The sequence below is a fragment of the Equus caballus genome, chromosome 29 (genome assembly GCF_041296265.1).
Source record: "Equus caballus isolate H_3958 breed thoroughbred chromosome 29, TB-T2T, whole genome shotgun sequence".
Lineage (NCBI taxonomy): Eukaryota > Metazoa > Chordata > Mammalia > Perissodactyla > Equidae > Equus > Equus caballus.
In genome coordinates this window covers 27,019,755-27,043,486 of record NC_091712.1, presented here as the reverse complement: position 1 = coordinate 27,043,486, position 23,732 = coordinate 27,019,755, and the positions used below count along the sequence as shown (strand labels likewise).

Here is a 23,732-nt window from a genome sequence, read left to right as displayed (position 1 = left end):
GTGCCCATTAACGTTAATGGACTTCCTAAGGCAAAATTTCCCCTTACTGGGCTCAATGTTAACCTCAGTATGAGGTTAGAATTTACTAAATATTTAGAGAATACTCAATTCTTTAAAAATATCCCGAATGCTATTTCAATAACAGGATTCAAACCATGTAAAATTCAAATAGCGCAACTACAAGATTTGAAGGCTAGATCCATACTTTTGTGAAGACTCCCACTAGAATTCATTGATATGTTTTTCTCATTGCATTTCTTCTGTTCTAATGGTGTTTATAGGCACAGCACTTGTTGTCCAGTGGGACCATGTACATCTGCAGGATAATTACAACCTGGGAAGCTTCACATTCCAGGCAACCCTCCTCATAGATGGACGCATCATCTTTGGATACAAAGAAGTAAGTAATGTATTGATGATTTCCTTCCCCTTTGACCTTGACCTCTATCTAGCTTTTCCTCCAAGTTTTAAGAAAGGGATATTTTATAGAAATGAACCTCAGATCATTTTCTCACTTCTTGATTTCTTTTGCTTCATAAAAAAATACGTTTTTTTAAATCTACTGTGTGGCACCGATTGTTAATTCTTTAGGTTTTATCTTGTTTTGTTTTCTGATATCATTGCTATTATAATCCAGGAATTTCATAAAATTATTGAATAATTATATTCTAGTGGTATTATAATGATATATATCTAAGAAAACATATTTCCAATTTGGAAGAATTTCTTCTCATCTACATCTGATTGTTTATATTTATATTTTTTGTTTTGCCTTGTCAATTTCTGTGACTTTTTTGGTTCTAATTCTAAAAGAATTAGTAGACATGAAAACTTGTGTGACTTAATGACCCAATACTTAAAGCGTTCCAGGACAGCTGAGTCCACAATCCCTTTGGCCGATGCTTATTGCAACCTGATAGGAAAGATTAATTAGAGATCTAAGTGACAGAAAGAATAAAGGAACTTAAACTTATGGTTTGTTTCATTTTACCAAATTGACAAAGTAAAGAATGGAAATTTGCTAAATAGTAGCCTTAAATTTACAGAATATCTAAATTAGAATAATAGCATGTTTGGTTCAAAACTCTATTGACAATGTCATTAAGCTCTATTAGACAACCTAAACTTTGGGGGAAGAAAACAAAGAATATAGGAATAAGGTTCCAAGAACAGCAGATGTGATGTTTTAGGCAATAGCTAGGCATGAGAGAAATTCTGACAATATGAATTGATAGTGGGCATTATTAACCTATGGATTAATGGGTATTTATAATAATGCAGACTCAATATTTTATTTTCAACTGAAGGGTTATTTTCTCTTTGGAAATGAATCTTCAGCTGTTAAAAAGATGCTGACAATTTTAGAAATTTTCCCTTTGGTCAAGTCTTCTGAAGTCTATCTTTTTTATAAAGTGAGGGATATTTATATTTCCATTAAATAGGCCAACTTTTGGAAATCTCATAACCATGTTAAATGTTCCCACTCCTTTGAAGAATTCTTCTGTAGAATTAATCATTTACTTGGGGTGATAATATAAATAGAATATAATGTAAGGTCTGTTCTATTTGCTGCTTCTTCATCCAGAGCTATATTTTTATATCATTGCCTACCATATTCTCGGAGCACACTCTCTGGAAGCTGAGAGAATGTCGCTCAAAGGGACTCAGTCGTTTCAAGTTTTCATTATAATCTGATGTGTTGCTGGGGCTGCAGAGTGACATTATGGAATGTTAGTTTTCAACAGTTTTAACCAACAGTGGTAAAGTTTCTGGAAAGATGTAGGGTCAGTGAGTGTAGAGTCTTAAATCTCACTAACTGTAGGCTTTGTCAAAACAGAAGTTTGTGTTCTTATTGTGGTCTCTCTCTCTAGTCCTTACTGTAAAAATTGTCATTTTCATTTATACTGTTCTCAATGGTATCTCACATTGCAGAGTAACAGTTTATTTTTCCTATTCTCTCTTTGTAGTGGGTTTGGTATTTTTAAATGTTTTCTTCTTTTTTTAATTTTAATCAAAGAAAAAATTTTCCATTATGATTTTCTTGTTTTGTTATGGGGAATAAGCTGATGGGCAATTTTAACACTTTCTTCACATTCCCAGACTGTTGACCTATTGAACGTCAGGCCTTCTGAACTCAGAGTTCTAGAGAAGTCACTACTTTATTATTTGCCTTACTGTCCTTTCTCTGTCCTGATTAGAAAGCAGTTTCTAAAAAATTTTCCATCCTACTTTTTTTATTTCGAATACTTATCATTCATTTTATTTGCTGAGGCAAATTTCTATTTGCAAAATTTTCCACGATAGGGGTCCTCTGCAATTGGGGTGAGAGCTAGATGCTCCTGGCACTTCTAGAACAATATTTATAATCACGATGGCATACAATGGTTGTTTGCATAATTTATTATCCCTGACAAAATGCTTTCACATACTTTATACTTTTCAATTCTTCAACAATATCTCATATTTTAATATTCTTAGCCTTTCACAAAGGTGCTGCCACCTAGAAGCTATGGAATAAATGTTTGTGGCTTAATTATGGAATTAAATCACACACAATTATCTTGATTTTATAGTAAGAAAACTGAGTCAGAAAGGTTAAATTACATGCTGGAGGTCACAGGTCATCTTAATTTGGTGATCCCAAGATACCTCAACATTTTTTTCTTTCCCAAGGAGATTACGTATAACAATTTACAAATCTATTTCTTTCTTTCCCAAGGAGATTACGTATAACAATTTACAAATCTATTTCCTATTTGTTTTTTCAATAAATCCTTGTTAATGTGTGGTATTTAGTAATCTTTTTATCTGACTCCAATATATTATACAATTACAATCCCACAAAGTCAGGAGAAGTATTTCTAGTTAAGTTATAGAGCTAATGAAATCATAAGAACCTAAGAATATAAGGAGTATAATTTTATGTTCCTGTCCAGATTAAATGTACAGAACCAAAATTATAGACAGGGGGGTCGGCTCCGTGGTGGAGTGGTTAAGTTCGCGCGCTCTGCTGCAGCGGCCCAGGCTTTCGCTTGTTCGGATGCTGGGCGCGGACATGGCACCGCTGGTCACGTTGAGGCGGCGTCCCACATCCCACAACTAGAAGGACGTGCAACTGAGATATACAACTGTGTACTGGGGGGGGGGGGGGGGGGGGGGGGGGGAGTGTTTGGGGAGATAAAGCAGAAAAAAAAATTATAGACAGGGAGGAAATACAATTCTTTCTGTAATAAGTTGCTCCTAACTGGCTAATGCCAGCTTTGTTTTATTTTATTACATTTTGCTTGAGAAAAAAATTCTATTTTATGCAGGAACTGCCAATAAAGGACTTGGTTAAGTTGTAGACTAAAATTAGTAATGCACTGAATAAATTTATTGATACGAATTTCAGTTTATTATCCTCAAATGATTTATTCTGGTAGTTAATTATGTTTCTCTTAGTAATTCTTAATGTACCAACTGCCTATACGAACCACTCAAATGACCTCCAATTCTGTCATGCTCCATGTATGGTCATTTCTCCAACAGCATAATTTTTCACAGTGCAAACTAGATAAATAATGATCAATAAATTATAAAATACATTTGTGCTTCTCATAACACTCTTTCTTGTAATGAGATTGAGATAGGGAAGTACTTTACTACTGTTTAAAATAAGAATGAATAAAAATTTGCTCATAGCATTCAATGGTCTTTCACCAAAGGCCCAGTATTCTTCTGACCATACTGGTGAGAGAAATAGGGGAGGCACAGACTCCTTTAAATAATTGTTATCTCTCCTGAGCTTATAGTTCTGTATTATTCAACCCAAAATTTGAAATTCTGCTTTAAGTTATAGGCCCTTATTGTTACACAGCTGTTTACTTTAGTTAGCTTCACGGTCCTTACTCTTAGCGGGTCGTCCTTCAGGGCTCTCCACCTAAGACCTAGGTATTTACTATGGAGCATTGGCCTTAGTGGCTCTGAACTCCTGTGTTTTAAAAAATGAAAAAAAATCCATAGGTAAAAATAATAATAATAATAACATGCATCCTCTCTTAGATCAGTGGAATTTGGAAAATCAAATTCCAATTTTCTAGTCTATTAATAACTGGCTCTGACCATAGAACCCAGATTCTTTATATTATTTTAAGTTACCATTGAATAATGATGATTGTTTGATTATATAGATAGAGACCTGAAATTTTTGTTCTATTGACAGTGTAACAAGGAAACTACCTATTCACAAAAAAATACTTCATTCCAAATGTATTAGAAATTTGAAGTCAGATATCTGAGAGTTCTTGATGCTGTCTATACTAGTATACCTATACCGTCATATTTTAGAAGTTGCATTTCCTCTGACTTGTTTCATCTTTCTTCTCTGATTATATTTTGAATTTATTGTTACTTTTGATACAAACTAGGGAAGGATATCATTCATATTGTGTCTATTGCAAATTTGATTTTTTTTTTACCGTCTCATGGGAGGGACAGGATGGTCACCAGTTTTGGACAGTGCAATTAAAAAATATGTCATGTAATCCTTCTTTATGGTGACGGGGGGAAACCATAGAAAATGCATACCCACCTGAGAGTCAGCCTATTCCATCCATTTGCTTGTTTGAGTACCTTACTATCTCCTTCAGCAGCAAATTTCAGAGGAGGTCAGTATATAGGAACTTTATTGTTTATTAAGTAAAATCACTTTTTAATCTATTTTACCATTTAAGTATTTAAACCTAATGTTCCTTAGTGTAACATTTACTGTTACTGTGGAAGAATGCATAGTTAATAAATCGCCATTGCCAATTGGTTGTAGGTTTAAATGGCACCCTTAATGCATTTTTTGAATTTCTTTGAAGACTATTCCTCTTATTTAAACTATAATAACCCTTCATTCATGGTAATCATCCTGAAAGTATTAAAAGATGAACACTTACTGAGCTTGTAGAATTTATGGACTAAAAGAATTCAAGAGAGTCAGAGAAAGCTAAAAAGAACTGAACAGTGAAACAATTGCCATTTAGATATGAAATAATTTGCATTTATGGCTATTGCTATATGTATCAGAATCTTTGACATATGTTAATAGGGTAAATTAATCCAAGAAACTTTATAGTTGTGTGAGCAGAAACATATGTATTTTTATTTAAATAAAATTTATTTAATAAATTTGTAATATAAGGTTGAGAAACCCCGGATGAGTTAAAATACTGATTATAAACTCTAAGGAAATAATTTTAAAGAAAATGTAGACACAGATGATTTTATATCATCACACTTCCCTGTATTTTAAGTACATAAAGTATGAAATTATATCTACAAGGCTTTATTGAAGATCTAATTCATTTGCATTTGTGGGTGTATTTTATTCTTTAGTTATCTCACCTATAGAAGCTCCTGATGTTTTCATTTCTCTTTATTTTCTGTAGTGTAAGAAAATGACAGTTGAACCGTTTTCCCTTTGTAATGTTCCAATAACAAATGCTGTGAGTCAAAAGAAATAAAGAAATAAAGTAGCCAGTAGAAGGACCAATAACCTAGAAGAAATAATTTTAGAAATAGAAAATTTGTTCTAATGCTGGCCCTGCACCAAATGGTTATGTTGTCCTCGGGCCATGTGTGTGCTCTTTCTGGGTGCCCTTTCTCCTTTCAAGTCCCACTTCCCTTTTCTCCCTGAGGTGTCACTGAGAAGTTTCTCTCACAAGGTGCTCTTGCTGTATCACGCCATTTCTTGTCTCTCTGCTCTGAGGTTCCAAGACCAAACGGACCCTTTGTCCCTGAGGTGAAAGTCCTTGATATTCCATGTGTCTCCTCAAACCCACAGTGCAGTGTGTCCCATCCCATTTCTTTTCCCTTACTGTGTTATTCCCAGGCCGTGTTCAGGCAAGCCCCCTTACCCACCTGTCGTCCCAGGTAAAGTCCCTGCCGTAGTGTTGACTCTCTTGAGCCGAGTCACATGGGCTTCTTCAGCTGGCACCCGCCTCACTGTCTCCTTTTATATGAAGCTCCAACTCTATGTGTCAGTTCGCTAGTGGGCAATCTTTAAGTCAGAGGTCACATCGATTTACGTGTGTATGTGTTTATAAAATGGATATGTTGTCAACATTTAAATATCAGATTTCAAACAAAAATATACATTCGCATCTTCTCTTGAGAAACCAGAAGGTTTGGAAACACTTATCCTGCATTTCCACATAGCAACAATTGGCTGGAAATTTTACTCAGGGTGTGCTCCCTTCTCTTTTGCCCTCACTGATTTCTTCTTTCTTATCCCAGGCCAGCACCAGCTTATGTAGAGATTAAATTTGAGACTCCTCTTTCAATATAGGGACTGTCTTTACTTCTCAACGTTATGCTGTTATTTGTCTTCTTTCAGATTTTAGATAGGGTATGACTGTGAAGATGGGGGCAGGAGGCATGTTAAGAAAGTATCTTTAGCTTAGGGCTCTCCTTTGCGTCCGTGCCATCAAGTCTTAATACCTGGCACATGGAAAGGTATATGTAAGCTAAAAAGAGATTAAAATAATTGTGCGAAATGGTAACAATCTCCAGGAAAGCAAATGGATTTTTTATATTGTCAAGTTTAACCAAAAGCCTTTCTGTTCAAATGTAGTTTTCAGATAACTAAGCACTAATACTCTGGACTTATGTGTTGTTTTGATAATAATAAAAGACAGCATGACTTTTTAAAATTGGATGCCTTATTGAGTAATGCAGAAGCCAGATCAGACATTTCAGAAAGATAAGGTGGGAAGTTAGGGCTTGAATGCAGGTGAGAATGGATAAAATAGTAAGCTTTGGGTTTAAAAAGAATTATATATGTATATTTATATATTTATTATTACACACAGACATATATATGTGTAAAACTGCTAGACACCGTATTGCTGATTAGCAAGTGAACAAAAATGAGTTTAGAGTAATTCTTTTCCAGTTACGTTCTGATAGGCGTATGATTCATACTTTGGAACAGATATTATACAATCAAGCCCTTGCTGAGATGCTGCGCTGCCTGTTAGATAGATAGCTGGGTCCATAATGGAAACAAATGAATGTTTTGGCGAGATTTGCAGGGCAGAACCAAGAGGGAAGTAAAATTCCATTAGCTCTGACTCAAGCAGCATGCTGTTATCTCCATAACTGTTTTAGAGACGGACATAAAAGTTTACATTCTAGGCGTTGTGTTGCGCCCTTGTGTCTTGGAGAATGATGCCACAGTGTGGAACGCCGAGCTGTCTTTGAGTCTTCCTCCAAAGGCCTACCTTTGCTTGCTCCTAATATCATCTCCTGCCTTAATTTTGTTTAGCCATTGCAATGCTTTTTTGTATCCCTACTTCATTTGCTTCACTATCTGTGTCTTGTAAAATGGAATAAAAAATAAAATACCTTAAAAAAAATACAATTGATAAATGCTTGTGTAAGCTGAAATGGAAGCATATTTTAACTGGTGTTAATGCTCCTTTCCTGCTATCTATCCTGTAGAATGACTGTAATTGTAAAACTCATTCTCAGAAATTTATGATTCAATACAAATCATACAGTGGCTGAGTGAAAATTTAGCTTTGCTTTAATCATAAAAAGGCAACTATTATAGGCCCTTGAAAATAATGAAGCTACATTTCTTTTTTTAAAAAAGCTTCTGTAGTTTAGAGTTTGTACCATTTCACATTGGCTTCCTGACATCCCCAGGAACTGATTTAGGAGACGTTTTGAGAATTAATATAAATTTGTAGAAAGGCTGCAAAATCGCTTCCCATAAGCAAAGTTTTTAGGATTTTTGTACGTGGACGTCATCCTTGGCCATGACTTCTCTGGCTTGGGTCCTTCACATCCTTGTAAATATAGTCTTCTGAAGAACAGGTGACTGTGACAATATGACAGACCCTTTCCTGAGCTAATTTTGCTCAATATTAGCTGTACATTAGCTGTAGTTTATTTATACACACATACACATGAAATTGTTGTGTTGATGTTCATCAAAAAGTAGTTCATTTTCAATATGGCTTTTAATAGTGCCCCTAACTCATCTTAATGGTCTGTGATTTTCTATTGACCTGGAAACCTGCAGACTGGTCTGCCTTGCACACAGACAGCTTACACAGCCTCGTTACTTGGCTACAGTGAGTGGATGAAGGATCCTTTTGTAGAACAACCCCACACCTTTGATGTTTTGAAGTAAAAAGATTACAGCCCAAGAAGGCAGAGTAAAAAAGATATGACAATATCCGGTGGAGAGACGCAGACGTATTTCTGAAAGAAATCTATTAGAAAGCCCAGAATTGTTTGTCTATTCCTCATTAATCTTCTACAATGTTAGACATTTAATACGATTGGTGAAAGTGGTTTTTTCAAAACCAGATATGTAATCATTTCATAAAAGGCAGAGTGGCTTCTAAGAAAACGTAGGGAATTGAAAGCTTCTTGTACATTTTCATTTTAATATTTTAATCAAGATAAAATACTACAGTTTTAGAAAACCTATGCGTTTATTCGTGAAGTCTGTGAAATTTTAAAGAAAAGCATTTGAGGCCAGTGATATTGCCATAAAATTGTTATCCTTTCTAACACGTCCTCTCCTAGTTTTCTCCCTCTCTGGACATTTCAGACCTCCTTTTTAGAGATGTACAGGTTCTTCTCTGCAGATCCGGAGGACACCATTCTTATGGCCTGCAAGGTGACTGAACTGAAGTTGTACAACATGGCAGCCATGATGAAAAGCTGGACTCCATTTTTCCTGCTACTGAGACCGAAAGCTTCAGTGGCGTTGTTGACTCTCCTTTCCCTCACTCCCTTTAAATCCACGGCATGTCTTGATAGCAGTACCTTCACACTTCATCCAGGGGCCATCTTCCTGTCACTTCCACCTCCTATGCTCACTGCTCTAGCATAGTCTAAAACACCCGTCTCTTATCTGGACAACTCTCATACCCTCCTAAGTAGTTTCTCTGTCTACGCTTGCCCCCTACATTCTTGATCACACAGCAGCCAGTGTGATCTTTTTCAGATGTCATGGAATGTCCTTCTACTGTTCCAAACCCTTTAAACCTTCCCCATACGACTTGGAATAAAATCCAAAGTCATTGCCATGGCTGCAGGGAATGCGTGCTCCCTACCATCTGCCCCCACTAACTCCCAGCAACTTTGACACTCTTATTTATTCCTTCTGGTCCAATGATAACGTTTTAATTCCTAAAAGACACCAAGACAATTCAACCAAGGCCTTTGCATGCGCTGGTCCCTCTACTCAGAGCTGTTCCTCAAATATCCTCATAGCAGGCTTACTACAGAAAAGTCACCTTACTTTCTGTGACTCCTTCTCTCAAAGAGGCCCCTATCCCTTTCTATCTCTTTACCATGTTTTAGTTTCCTCTTTAGCACTTACCACCTCCTAGCATGCTATATTTTTTGTATCCACTAGTTTTAATGTCGGCCTCCACCCTCTAGAAGGTAAAGCTCTATGAAGGCACAGTCTTTGATCTGTTCTCTTCCGTAATTCCAGTGCCTACAATAATACAGAGAAAATGTTCAGTTAATATCTGATAAATGAGCGAATGAATTCTTCCTATCTTATCTTATCCAATAGCATGGAGAGTGTATATGCCTTTTGAGAAAGTAATTTATATGTAGTAGACATTATTCTCAGAAATTCATTTTCTATTTTATATTCCCACATTATATTAAGACTCAGCATAGAGATATGTATGGTATTAGTGGTTAGTCCTCAGAAGTCACTCTCCCATGAATAAGTAAATCTTAAAAAAATTGCAGCGAGTTAAAATGTTACCCTTAGAAGCAAAAGATGATTTCTACTTACCTCTGCTCTCTTTGTGTATAGGTGGAACATTTCACCCTTATAATTTTGGTTTGAATCATTGTTAACAATTTGCTTGTTGAAACTTGGAAAAGTCAAGATAATTCACTATAATGAAATCATTGAATTTGAGGCTGAAAGGATCCTTACAGGTCATCTATAACTTTCTTCCTAGAGGGTTGGCCAATTTATGATGTGATTATTTTCAGTGACAGAAAACTCTACGTTGTTAGGCTACCCATTTTGGTTTGGGGTAGATTTTCCTTAGGTTAAGCGAATCTGGATCTAGGTAATGTAACGTTGGTCTCTATTTTTGGAGTCTAGAGGAAAAGCAATAAACTGGAAAATAAAGGATATAAAAGAGTGAAAATAAGATGCAGAAAATTAAACTTTTCTACTGAAACAGTCCAATCTTTCAAGTTTAATTGTACCTAGAGGTGCAGATATTTATCTGATTCCCAGACCCCTAGGAGGAATAATACTACCTCATTCTATGTACAAACACCCAGAGAAGTTTGTATTGGCTAGTGAGTCTTTAATAGAGAATGTATTGGTTGGTATTGCTGTGTAACAAATCATCTCAAAATGCAGTGGCTTAGAACAACTCCATTTCTTATTTCTCACAAGATACCTTGGTGGTTCTACTGATCTGAGTTGGACCCTGCTGACTCAACTTGTCTCAGTCATGTGTAGGCTGTTAGCTGATGAATTGGCTAGGGGCTAGCTGGTCAAGGATGACCTCTGCTGGAAAGAAAACATTTTTCCACGTCTTTTGTGTATCTTTAGCAGACCAGCAGGGTACATTCTCATGTGCTGGCAGGGGTCCAAGAAAGGAGGTGGAAATGTGCAAACACTTTTTCAAGGCTCTCTTTTGCTTCAGGTTTGCTGTCGTCTTCTTTTGCCTTATTATTGAGCCAGAGTCAGAGTGGAAGAGGACCACAGAGTGAAAAGGCAAAGAGTATGGATATAAGGAGGCCTTTGATTGAGGCCCTTATTGCCGGCCATCAATCCACCACAGATAAAAAGTGCAAGGAGGAGAGGCTTCGACTTAGAGACAAAATATAAAAGAAGGGAGTGAAAGGAAGGAAAAAGATGGAGAAAACATCAAAATGAAAGATGGCTAGGTAAGGGAAGAGATAAGGAAGACAGATAGAAGAGGTGAAGCAGATAACCTGAAGAGAAGGGAAAGCTGCTATACCGTGAGGTCTGCAGGAACCAAGATATGTGACCTGGAAAACAAACTTTCGTATAAAAATAGAAAATATTTATAAAAATAGAATAGTATTTTCCAATCGATAGCAAGATAAACTCAAGTTCTGCTGGAAGTATGGGAAAAGAAGAAATACAATCCATTACCACAGAATTGTCCGGTAAAATATTTCACATCTTGCAGAGGATAACTGCAGTCATAGATGTTGGAGAATGGAAGCAAGTGACAAATGCAAGTAGCAAAGCATTCATACTTACTCCTAAGTAGGCATCTATTAATAGTGCTATTTAGGGGCCAGCCCGGTGGTGCAGCGGTTAAGTGAGCAGATTCCGCTTCAGCAGCCCGGGGTTCACCAGTTCGGATCCCAGCTGTGGACATGGCACCACTTGGCAAGCCATGCTGTGGTAGGCGTCCCACATATAAAGTAGAGAAAGACGGGCACGGATGTTAGCTCAGGGCCAGCCTTCCTCAGCAAAAAGGGGAGGATTGGCAGCAGTTAGCTTAGGGCTAACTTTCTCAAAAAAAAAAAAAAAGAGTGCTATTTAAAAATTATGACTTTCTTATGAATTGGAAATTTTTTCTATGCTTTTCCTGTTCTTTTGTCTTTTCTTCTTTAACTGTAAGTCTGTCTTGAATATGAATTACTTTTATATTAGCACTCCTCAACATGTCATATGAAACTGGGTAATGGTATAATCCCCTCTCAGAAATAGATTACATATATTGATACTGAATATATGATGGCTTAGTAAGCACTAAATAAAGTATATCAGAGTTTCATTTAGTAAATGAACTTTTTGGGGCAGAAATTTTGGTTTTGCTTTGTTTGTTTCTGTTGTCCAAATATCAGAATACTTCTTAATGCTGGTTACAAACTGGAGATACTGATGTAAAATTGGCAATACCTTAACATTGTTTAAGAGAGGACTGATTTAGTACATAAAGGGAAAATGCCATCTTCCATTTACTTGCTTCGAGATAATTCTACAAACTTCAGAAACATTAAAATTTGCTCTTAATTGGTCAATTTCAACAAAATAGCCCTTTTACAATTTTATGATGTCACGGGCAAAAATAAGGAGTACAGCCCTTATTATATCTTCTCTCCAGGTTATTCTCCTTTCTTCTTATTACTCTGTTGTTTGTTATGGTTGAAATAACAAATGTTTGATCTGATATGTTCTTTAAATGAATTACCCACAGATGGCCCACTGTCCGCTTATTCTACCTACAGCTTATTCTACTTACAGATCTGTTTATTCTACCTATCTTTTTGTTTCTTGTCCATTTATTTATTGAAGATGGTTTCATTCCCATTTTTAATTCTATAAAACTGAGAATAAAGATAGTAATCATACTTCCAATGACTCTTTTCTAAATCTAGCAAAATTGGCTCCAAGAGTTTGTCTCATTTTTAACTATTGTATCATGTTTAAAATATTCCCAATGTGTCCTAATTTTTTTAACTGTAAATACAAGAAGTGTCTATCATATTCAGATTTTGGTTCCATTGAGTTTCCAATTTAGGAAATCTGACCTTGAGATGACTTATAATAATTCATAAATTTTTCCATGAGTTTCAACTAGCATGGAGAAGTCAGACGTCCATTAACAATTGACCAATTAACTATATATTAATCAACAATTTCATTGATAAGTAGGTATTTAGCAGTGCACTTATTTGTCATTCTTTAGGTTTTATATCTGTAAGACTACTTGTAAACAAGGATTTTTAAAAACTATGAAAATAAATGCATCATAAAGTCTTTTTAGACAACAAATAATGTAAGAAGAATCTCTATTCCTGAAATGGTATCCAGCAATAAATGCATTCATGGTGTGTCTATATGTGTGATAAGTTTTCAGCATCCAGCATCAGTTAGGTTCTCTGAGAATCTATTACTCTCAGCATCAAGTAGCCATCTGTAGGACCAGGAACTCTCTTGTCACTGTAACCCACCAAATAGCACTAAACAGATGTTATGTTTACGTACTATACGTCTTTCTTCTTTAATATTTCCTGCTCTCTCTCTCTCTCTGGTCCTTCATCTCCATCACCTGATTTTACCCATTAAACGAGATGATCCCACTCCTCGCCCTGACCCCTAAGTGAAATTCAAACCTAACACATGGCAACCTGCTTTTTCTTTTCCAGATTCCTGTCTTGGTCACACAGATAAGTTCGACCAATCACCCAGTGAAAGTGGGGCTGTCTGATGCATTTGTCGTTGTCCACAGGATCCAACAAATTCCCAGTATGTAGAAGAAGGGTAATCGCAAAGTATGAGCCTGGTGTGGGGGTAAATTTAAAAGAGATTGATCTCAGGCAGATGTAATTCTTTGAGCAAGGAATCACTTAGCTAATTGCTGCTTGTTAATTATGCTGTTGGGTTTATAACTCTTATTGGCATTGGCAATCTCTCTGTTAATATTTTTGATAAAGTGCAGTTAAATAGCCAAGCCAAGAGTGTGTAATTTTAGATTTTTTGGGATAGTTAGCTTGGTGGTGTAGATATATTTCTTTTATTAAGAGTAAGAAGAACATTAATAAGTGACAGATTATTTCACTGATAGGTATGACTTTTGTTTGTTTTGTTTAAATACATTTATCAGCAAAAGAGAAGAATTGAGGATTTTATTGTTCAACATGTTTGTATAAAACTGAAAGTCTAAAGGAAGATGAAAGAAAAAGTATAAATTGAGGTGAAAAAAATTTTGGTGGAACTGTACCTACCAGAGAACATATGTATCTTCTTTGTTTAAATCATTTTTGCCATCTAGTCTAGTTTAAATTTGTGGAATAAAATCATATGTGTTACTTTGGGCAGCTGTTCATCAGATTAGAAATTCAAAATGTAACTGCTATTCATAGTAGTTCCGATCATGTAAATGTTGCCATTATTTGAAAGTTTCTGTGTTTTAAACCTCCTCTGCTTCCAGAACAGTCCTGAGGGGCACTTGGGTGTGTTAGTACTGAAGTTGTTTGTGTCCTAGACCTGCAAGAAGTGACAGTAAAATACAACTCAAGATTAGATCATTTCTTTCCCTTTTATTCAGAGTTCTTTTTCTTCTTTTATTTCATTATACTGGTAGATAATTCATCACATGCGTATGCTATTTGGTCTTGACTTGAGCTAATTCTGTTTAATTATGCCATCTCTCATATATAGACAGTAAATGGAGTGGAAATTATTTAGACTTTCAGAGCGAAAGATTGACTGGAAACATTATACAGGTTATCTTACAACTATGGTTTACAATGATATTCAGTGTGGCAGTTCTGTTTGGTGAAGAGCATGAATCTTCCATGGCGGTGTCTCCCTGTTAGCTGAAAATTTGTGGGAGGTAAGATTCAAGGGGACTGTCAAATCAAGGCGGATTTTCCAGAAATGAAATTGTGCCGTGAACAAAACAAGGATATATTAGCATGTACAGGCAACATAAAGACATCTTGACGGAACTCTTAAATAAGAAGCTTGGTCTTGGGGGAGCCAAAGTTGTCTCTTATTTGAGGAGGAAGGAGTATTCTTGCATTCTTTCTTTCAGAGACGTTAAATCAAGCATGACTTGAGTCAATTATTGAACAAGTAAAAGGAAATACTAGTTTATTTGTGGGTTCCTTTCATCCCAGAAAGAATTTTATTTGCAGCTTCCTCAGAAAGCATCCTGGTCCACGTCAATGTTCTGATATTTTATTGTTTAGAGAAAAAGACCCACCAAAGTACAAAAGAAAAAATTTTTTCAGATGTATTTTAATATTCTAGTATTGTGTGAGAACTTAGGCCTGAAAAAATTGTACTTAGACTTCAGAATCCCAAAATGCAATTTTGCATCCGTTGCTATATTACAAGAGGGTAACCATTATGTTTAGGAGGAAAAATAGCCTTCCCAAACATAAATTTCATTGAATAAATTGGTAAAATTCATATGAATTTTGAGGGGCTGGCCAGTGCAGCGGTTAAGTTCGCGCCTTCCTCTTAGGAGGCCTGGGGCTCACCGGTTCGGATCCCAGGTGCGGACCCACGCGCTGCTTGTCCAGCCAGGCTGTGGCAGGCATCTCACATATAAAGCAGAGGAAGATGGGCATGGATGTTAGCTCAGGGCCAGTCTTCCTCAGCAAAAAGAGGAGAATTGGCAGCAGATGTTAGTTCAGGGCTAATCTTCTCAAAAAAAAATTAAAAATTCATATGAATTTTGAGAACAGATTATGTCTAAAGTTAGGAACTCAGCATTCATCTAAAAAACTTACTCAAGCTTGGAGTTCAGGGAAGAGCTTCTCTCAGGCAAGCTGCATGCTGGAATGACATTCACAATTCCTGTTGACCTCACTGTTCCATCCTGAGAAAATTAGCCAAGAAGCAATGGAAGTTCTGAGTTTCTAACCACTCATTCCTGCCATTGGACGAGAGTACATTTCAGCAAGAAAATTGGAATTGATGTGTTCTACTTAAAAATCTTTTTCGGGACAGAAAAATTTAAATCTCCTTAAAAATCTGTTCCTACATTTATAAAACGTAGCAGTGTCTGTTACATGAGCTTCTGTATAAGAGGAGAGATTGCATTGTATTCTCAGCTAAAAGAAAAAAAAGAAAGCATACTTAGTTATGCCAGAAATTAGGCTAAGAAGAGGTTAGCATGATATAAGTTATACAAGGATTGTCTTTTCCTTAGAAATAAGATGATTCCTAGAGATCTGTATGTTATTTGTGCAATCAGAATTTAGGTAAATATTTAAGTCCTTTTCAAAATTATGCTTCCTTATTTTACACTTCTCATTATTAGGAGTCATCCTCATGGAATTTAAATCATTCATCTCTGTTACCCCTTTTTCTTCTCCTGAGTGAAATTAGGGAAAAACAGATCATTATCCTAAGTAATGAGTGGTTTCGTTTCTTCTGTATTCCAAGAAGCATTTACATAGGACCATGTTCTCATAAGATCAATTTTCTGTTCTTTTAAACATTTTGGTTACATGGGTTATAGAACCTAGATCCTCGGCTTAATCTAGCCGTGGCAACATGAGAATGTAAGCTACAACCTGGAGAATAATTTTTCCCAGTGGGACCACAGTGGCTATACCATTTTTATCAGATTTGCTGAAGGTTTGGTAAAGCATCTTTAAAAAGCTGTAAGGCAAGTTTAATTTATTATGAAGATTTCTTCCCACACTTTCATCATAACATCACTAAAATCTTGTTTTTCAGTTTTTAAATGCTTCCAAATAGTAAATAATTTCAAAATAATCTTCAAGCGTAGCTTATTAAGGTAGCTTTTGTCTTTCAAAAAAATTAGGTTATCTAATAGTTTAAAATATCAAAGGAAATTCAGGCATTGTTAGTAAATTAGTAAATAGTTCTGAGGTTACAAGGGAAATTCCTTTGCTCTTTCAAAAAACTGAAAAAAGTCCATGGTGAAATTGAAATTGACCCTTATATTTTTTTCATTTTTTTCTTCTTTTTTAAAAATTTTATTGCAGTAGCATTGGATTATAACATTATATAGCTTTCAGATGTGCATCGTAATATATTTTGAATTCTGTGTGGATTACATCATGTTCACCACCCAAAAGCTAATTATAGTCCATCACCTCACATGTGAGCCTAATTACCCCTTTTGCTCTCTCCCTTTCTCCCTTCCCCTATGGTAACCACCAGTCCAATCTCCATTGCTATGTGTGTGTTTCTCATTGTTTTTATCTTCTGCTTATGAGTGAGATCATACAGTGTTTGACTTTCTCCCTCTGACTTATTTCACTTCACATAATACCCTCAAGGACCATCCAAGTCGTCACAAATGGCCGGATCTCATCATTTCTTATGGCTGAATAGTATTCCATTGTGTATATATGCCCCATCCTCTTTATCCATTCGTCCCTTGATGGGCACCTAGGTTGCTTCCAAGTCTTGGCTATTGTGAATAATGCTGCAGTGAACATGGGGGTGCATGTATCTTTATGCATTTGTGTTTTCAAGTTCTTTGGATAAATACCCAGCAGTGGGATAGCTGGATCATATGGTAGATCTAGTCTTAATTTTCTGAGGATACTCCATACTGCTTTCCATAGTGGCTGCACCAGTTTGCACTCCCACCGGCAGTGAACAAGGGTTCCCTTCTCTCCATGTCCTCTCCAACACTTGTTTCCCATCTTGTTCATTACAGCCATTCTGACCGGAGTGAGGTGATACCTCATTGTAGTTTTGATTTGCATGTCCCTGATAGCTAATGATGTTGAGCATCCTTTCATATGCCTGTTGGCCATCCGTATATCTTCTTTGGAGAAATCTCTGTTCAGATCTTTTGCCCATTTTTTAATTGGGTTGTTGGTTTTTTGTTGTTGAGACGTATGAGTTCTTTGTAGATTTTGGATATTAACCCCTATCTGACATATGGTTTGCAAATATCTTCTCCCAATTTTTAGGTTGTCTTTTCATTTTGTTGATGGTTTCCTTTGCTGTGAAGAAGGTTTTTAGTTTGATGTAGTCCCATTTGTTCATTTTTTCTTTTGTTTCCCTTGCCCGGTCAGACGTGGTCCTTGAAAATATGCTACTAAGACCGATGTCAAAGAGCGTACTGCCTATGTTTTCTTCTAGAAGTTTCATGGTTTCGGGTCTTACATTCAAGTCTTTAATCCATTTTGAGTTGATTCTTGTACATGCTGTAAGTGAATGGTCTACTTTCATTCTTTTGCATGAGGCTGTCCAGTTTTCCCAACACCATTTATTGAATGGACTCTCCTTTCTCCATTGTATGCTCTTGTTGAATATTAGCTGTCCATAAATGTGTGGATTTATTTCTGGGCTCTTGATTCTGTTCCATTGATCTGTGTGTCTGTTTTTGTGCCAGTACCATGCTGTTTTTGTTTTGTAGTATATTTTGAATATATATAAATATATATACTATGGTTTTGTAGTATATTTTGAAATCAGGGAGTGTGAAACCTCCAGCTTTGTTCTTTTTTCTCAGGAATACTTTGGCTTTTCGGGGTCTTTTGTTGTTCCTATATAAATTTTAGGATTCTTTGTTCTATTTCTGTGAAAAATATTGTTGGAACTTTGATAGGGATTGTGTTGAATATATAGATTGATTTAGGAAGTATGGACATTTTAACTATGTTAATTCTTCCAATCCAAGAACACGGAATATCTTTCCATTTATTTGTGTCTTCTTCGATTTCTTTCGACAATGTTTTATAGTTTTTGTTGTACAGATCTTTCACCTCTTTCATTAGTTTATTCCTAGGTATTTTATTCTTTTTGTTGCACTTGTAAATGGGATTGTATTCTTAATTTCTCTTTCTCCTACTTTGTTGTTAGTGTATAGAAACGCAACCGATCTTTGTATGTTCATTTTGTATCCTGAGACTTGACTGTATTCATTTATTATTTCTGAAAGGTTTTTAGTGGGTTCTTTAGGGTTTTCTATATGTAAAATCATGTCATCTGCAAAGAGTGATAGTTTCACTTCTTCTTTTCCAATATGGATCCCTTTTTTTTCTTTTTCTTGCCTCATTGCTCTGCCTAGGACTTCCAATACTATGTTAAATAAGAGTGGTGAAAGTGGGCATCCTTGCCTGGTTCCTGTTCGTAGAGAGATAGCTTTCAGTTTTTCTCCATTGAGAATGATATTCGCTGTGGGTTTGTCATATATGACCTTTATTATGTTGAGGTGTTTTCCTTCTATACCCATTTTATTTAGAGTTTTTATCATAAATGGATGCTGTATCTTGTCAAATGCTTTCTCTGCATCTATTGAGATGATCATGTGATTTTTATTCTTCATTTTGTTAATGTGGTGTATCACGTTGCTAGATTTGTGGATGTTGAACCATCCCTGCATCCCTGGAATGAAACCCACTTGATCATGATGTATGATCTTTTTAATGTATTGTTGTATTCAATTTGCCAGTATTTTGTTGAGGATTTTCGCATCGATGTTCATCAGTGATATTGGCCTGTAATTTTCTTTTTTTGTGTTGTTCTTGTCTGGTTTCAGTATCAGGATAATGTTGGCTTCGTAGAAGGAGTTAGGAAGCCTCCCCTCCTCTTCAATTTTTTGGAAGATTTTGAGAAGGATAGGTAGTAAGTCTTCTTTGAATGTTTGGTAGAATTCACTAGGGAAGCCATCTGGTCCTGAACTTTTATTTTTTGGGAGGTTTTTGGTTGCTGTTTTGATTTCCTTACGGGTCATTGGTCTATTCAAATTTTCTGCTTCTTCTTGGTCCAGTTTTGGAAGGTTGTATGTTTCTAAGAATTTATCCATTTCTCCTACATTATACAATTTGTTGGCGTATAACTTTTCATAGTATTCTCTTATTATCTTTTGTATTTCTGAGGTGTCTGTTGTAATTTCTCCTCTTCCATTTCTGATTTTATTTATTTGAGCCTTTTCTCTTTTTTTCTTAGTGAGCCTAGCTAAAGATTTGTCCATTTTGTTTTGTCGTTTCAAAGAACCAGCTCTTGGTTTCATTAATTTTTCCTATTTTATTTTTAGTCTCTATTTCATTTATTTCTGCTCTGATTTTTATTATTTACTTCCTTCTGCTGATTTTCAGATTTGTTTGTTCTTCTTTTTCCAATACCTTTAGATGCATTGTTAGAGTGCTTATTTGGGATTTTTCTTCTTTGTTGAGGTAGGCCTGAATCACTATAAAGTTCTCTCTTAGAACTGCTTTTGCTGTATCCCATAGATTTTGGCATGTCATATTTTCATTTTCTTTTGTCTCCAGGAATTTTTTGATTTCTCCTTTGATATCTTCATTAACCCAATGGTTGCTCAGTAGCATTTTGTTTAAAATCCACATTTTTGTGGCTTTTCTGTTTTTCTTCCTGTAGTTGATTTCTAATTTCATACTTTTGTGGTCAGAAAAGATACATTGACCCTTATATTTTAAAAATAAAATAAAAGATAAAAATTAGTTAAGAGTCCATAAAGTGTAAGAGATATTGTAGTGTTAATACTGGTCATGAGACCTTGAGCATTTAATTTCTATAACATTCTCTATATACAAAACTACCGTGTATGTACCTAAGATGCCATATGTATATAGCAGGCAATACCTGGCACAAAGTAAACACTATATTTATACTGATATCTATTGTTTATTCATCATCACCAACATTATTACTTTAAAAAGACAGTGATGCTGACTAAGATGTCCACACCAGGGCCAAGTGCTCATGACAGTGGGGCCACAGGGATTTCCATTAAAAAACACTTGACACCCTGTCTCTGAAACTTTCTGACTATGACATTGTTTGTTTTTTAATGTCTTGTTGTGTCTGTCTGTGTGTATATATGTCTCTGCATCACCCTCTCGTTTTCGTAAAATATTTTGTAGAACTTTAGAAAGAGAAGAACCACAGAGATCAGCTAATTCAATCTCCGCAGGTACAAATGTGGAAAACAGGTCTACATACAATAACTTTGATTATTCATTATAGAAATATGAGTGTAAAAACAGACTTGTAATTATAAGCATAGTGCATATTAATTCAGAGGAATTTGTAAAATAGCAGAAAACACAAAGAAGAAAATTTAAATTGCCTGGTCAATTTACTAGAGAGAGATAACAATCAATGTTTCCATGTACCTTGCATTCCAATCTTTTGTTTGTAGTAAATACACAAAAACACACACACATTAAGAAAACTGGCATTATGGTATAAATATTTTTGCCACCTGTTTTTCTCACCATTTTTCAACACATTTTTTCTACAGAGCTAAATCCCTGTCTAAAAAGTGGTTATCACTGTGTGTCACAAATTCCTTTGTTTCATAATTTATATAACCTGTCTCAGCACTGGTTTGTCATGTAGGTTGCTTTTCATAATAATTATCAGTAAAATGGTCCTGAACATCCTTGTTTTTACGTTTTTACACATCTCTGATTCCTAAGAATGATTGTGTAGCCGTTGAATGTTAATGGGTTTTTATACTTTGACAAATTGCTTTCCATAAAGGTTGGACCAATTTACTGCCCCACCAACATTATATTAGATATGAGATATTCCTGTTTCCCCAAATGCTCTCAGACACTATTTTCATCTTTTAAACTTTGCCAATTTGATAAGTAGAACATGATATTTCATTGTTGCTCTAATTGTCTTTTGATTACCAGAAAGTTTTAACAGTGTCATATATTCATAGGTCATACATAATTTCCATAATTTCTTGTTAAATGGCTCTGTTAAGTCATTCTTTCTCAGCTTCAGCTTATGTCCCTCCACATCCTTTTACATCGTGTGCACAGGTCTTCCTGGATAAATGCATGGTTCTCACCAGGACCATTCAGACTTGTTTGTTTCTCTCTCCTTCAATTTAACGTTTTGAATTTCAGTCTTAATCTCTAGGATGCTGACCTGCCCCAGCATGCCTCACCTTTTCTCCACCCTCTGAGCTTAATGAGCATATCATATCCAGCAAGAAACCCAGAAAATCCACTCATGCCTTCGTGGTTCTTTTATTTGAAAACTCAAGGCTATGTCATTTTAGCAGTATTAAAGTTATTTTAACACATGCAGAATTCTTGCACTGGAAATTAATCTGGAAAGCAGCTGACCTAACTTGAAATGATTCTAATACAAGTTATGATAACGACTATTTTCAAATCCCTTCGAATAGTCCACTGTAGTCTTCCTGCCAGCAGGACGTTATCTGGTTCTTTCTTCATATCAGTCCCTTTCTCATCAGCATCTACTCTTTCAAATTAATTGAGATTGTTCATGCTACAATGTACCTTAGCTTTGTTGGTTATTATTATTTACAGCTCAATAAGGAACATTAGCATTTTCAAGAATAAATCTGACAACTAATTTGGAGAGCAAATGCATTTTTAAAATACTTAGAGGTTCAGTGAACTTTTTGAGGGCATTGTATATAGTTGGCCATATGTGGTCTCTTTCTAAGCTTACAGACCAGGCAGCAGTTTTTCAAAGAACTTGACCAAAATTATGTTTACGGACTGAAAAATAAATAACCTTAACAAACAAAAACAGAGATTTGCTTTTTACTATTAAAAATGTCTTAAGCTTTAATTCTTAAAAAATTAATACCGTAGACCAGTACTGCCTAGAAGCAGTTTCTGCGCTGATGAAATGTTCTAAAATGTGAACTATCCAGTATGGTCTCAGTAGCCACATGTGGCTACTATGTGCTTGAAATGTGGCTAGTGAGCCGGAGGAATTGAATTTTTAATCGGATTTAATTAATTAAATTTAATTTAAAGAGCTACATGTGACTAGTGGCTACAATATTGGACAGAGAGACGATAGACGACATGCACATATTTAAATAAAATATTAAATTTCAAGTAAGATATTTACATAAACATACTTTTTACTTCTTCTTTGCCTTTTAAAAGGCTGCAATATTTTAGTTATGGTTAAATAATAAATCTTCTAATATAAACATTCCATTATAACTGATTTCCCTGTTACAAAAACAATTTGTAATTTTGATTTAGTGGTACGACACTTGCATTATAATTACTTAGCAACTATAATAAAAAACATGTTATCAAACTGTGGAAGAACTAAATAATCTTGGAAAAACTTGAGGATACTCTTTCCTTTCATTCTGTTTTATATAACCCAATTAAAACTCTTTCCGAAGGACTGAGCCTCACTTGTTGTTCTCAAATTTGTCAGTCTTTCTATTCATTTAAGGACAGATCAATCTACAAGTCCTTCAGTAAATTGTGTCATCTTACTTTCTCCTCAAAAGGAAAACGCTTCAAAATTATTCATTTTACAGAAGATAAAATTGGCTTCTCTTTACAACACAGCTTCACTAAGTGCTTAGATTGTCAAGTGTGCACCAGCTCATTCGAGGCTCAACAAAAGGAAAAAGAGATGGAAATCATGACATTTTTCCCATAAAATGTCCTCTCAAAAAACTCTTCCAAGGTAAAAGCATTATGCAAAATGAGATTTTATTGTTTTAATACATACATTTCTAACCTACCTTATTTGATTGACCCTGACTTGATTTTTAAAAAGAAGCAAAAAATTTGAAAATATTCTGTGTTAAAAGTCACTGATTAGTTCATTTTAACATATTTGAAATTATTTTTTAGAATTCTTTTCAACAAAAATGAATTCCTTCAAGGACTTCTGGTTAAATTGTTTCTTTTTTTTTTCCCTATTTATGTGTTCTTTCATTCATTGACTTTTTATCTGTACAACAATCTCAGGTAAAGTAAATTTTTACTGATTTAGAGATATACCTCTCACTTATTTAATAATATTTGAATTATTTTATTTATAATCTAAAATCCCCAAAGTTACAGAAAGAACTTTAATACATCATGAAAAATTCAAGACATTTAAACGTTCATTTATTCAACAAATATCTATTGGGTTCCTATTAGGCTAGGATTTATTGGTCCAAAGAAGAGAAACCCAATTTAATGTACTTTTATTTTTTTTCAAAATAGCTCTTCTTTTCATAACTCCACTCTGTGGTTGCCTTACTGTGGAAGGAATAGGAAAATAGCCAAAACAGTTCTCAAAAACAATCTAAACTGAATTTTTCATCAAATTCTCTCAGCTTTTTTTTGTTTTAAATTATGACCTCAGAGATTTGATTTTTTACTTGTTTCTTTCATATTTGCCCTCAAATTCAATTTCCCTTGCCTTATTTCTTACTTTTCCCTATTACATAGTGAATATTTCTACTTTAATTTACACTTTCCTGCTATACAGAGAATATTTCTCTTTTTAACTAATA

The 23,732-nt window shown here is 35.1% G+C and overlaps 1 protein-coding gene across 2 annotated transcripts in view; it reads left to right on the top strand.

Moving 5' to 3' along the window:
• Window positions 1–23,732, top strand: part of PLXDC2 (plexin domain containing 2) — a 412,633-nt gene that overhangs the window by 283,221 nt on the left and 105,680 nt on the right. For both annotated transcript variants that reach the window (XM_070255121.1, XM_014737064.3), the window contains exons 7-8: window positions 282–400; window positions 13,162–13,261. In XM_070255121.1, coding sequence (XP_070111222.1) covers window positions 282–400; window positions 13,162–13,261 — 219 coding nt within the window. The remainder of the gene's footprint in view (window positions 1–281; window positions 401–13,161; window positions 13,262–23,732) is intronic.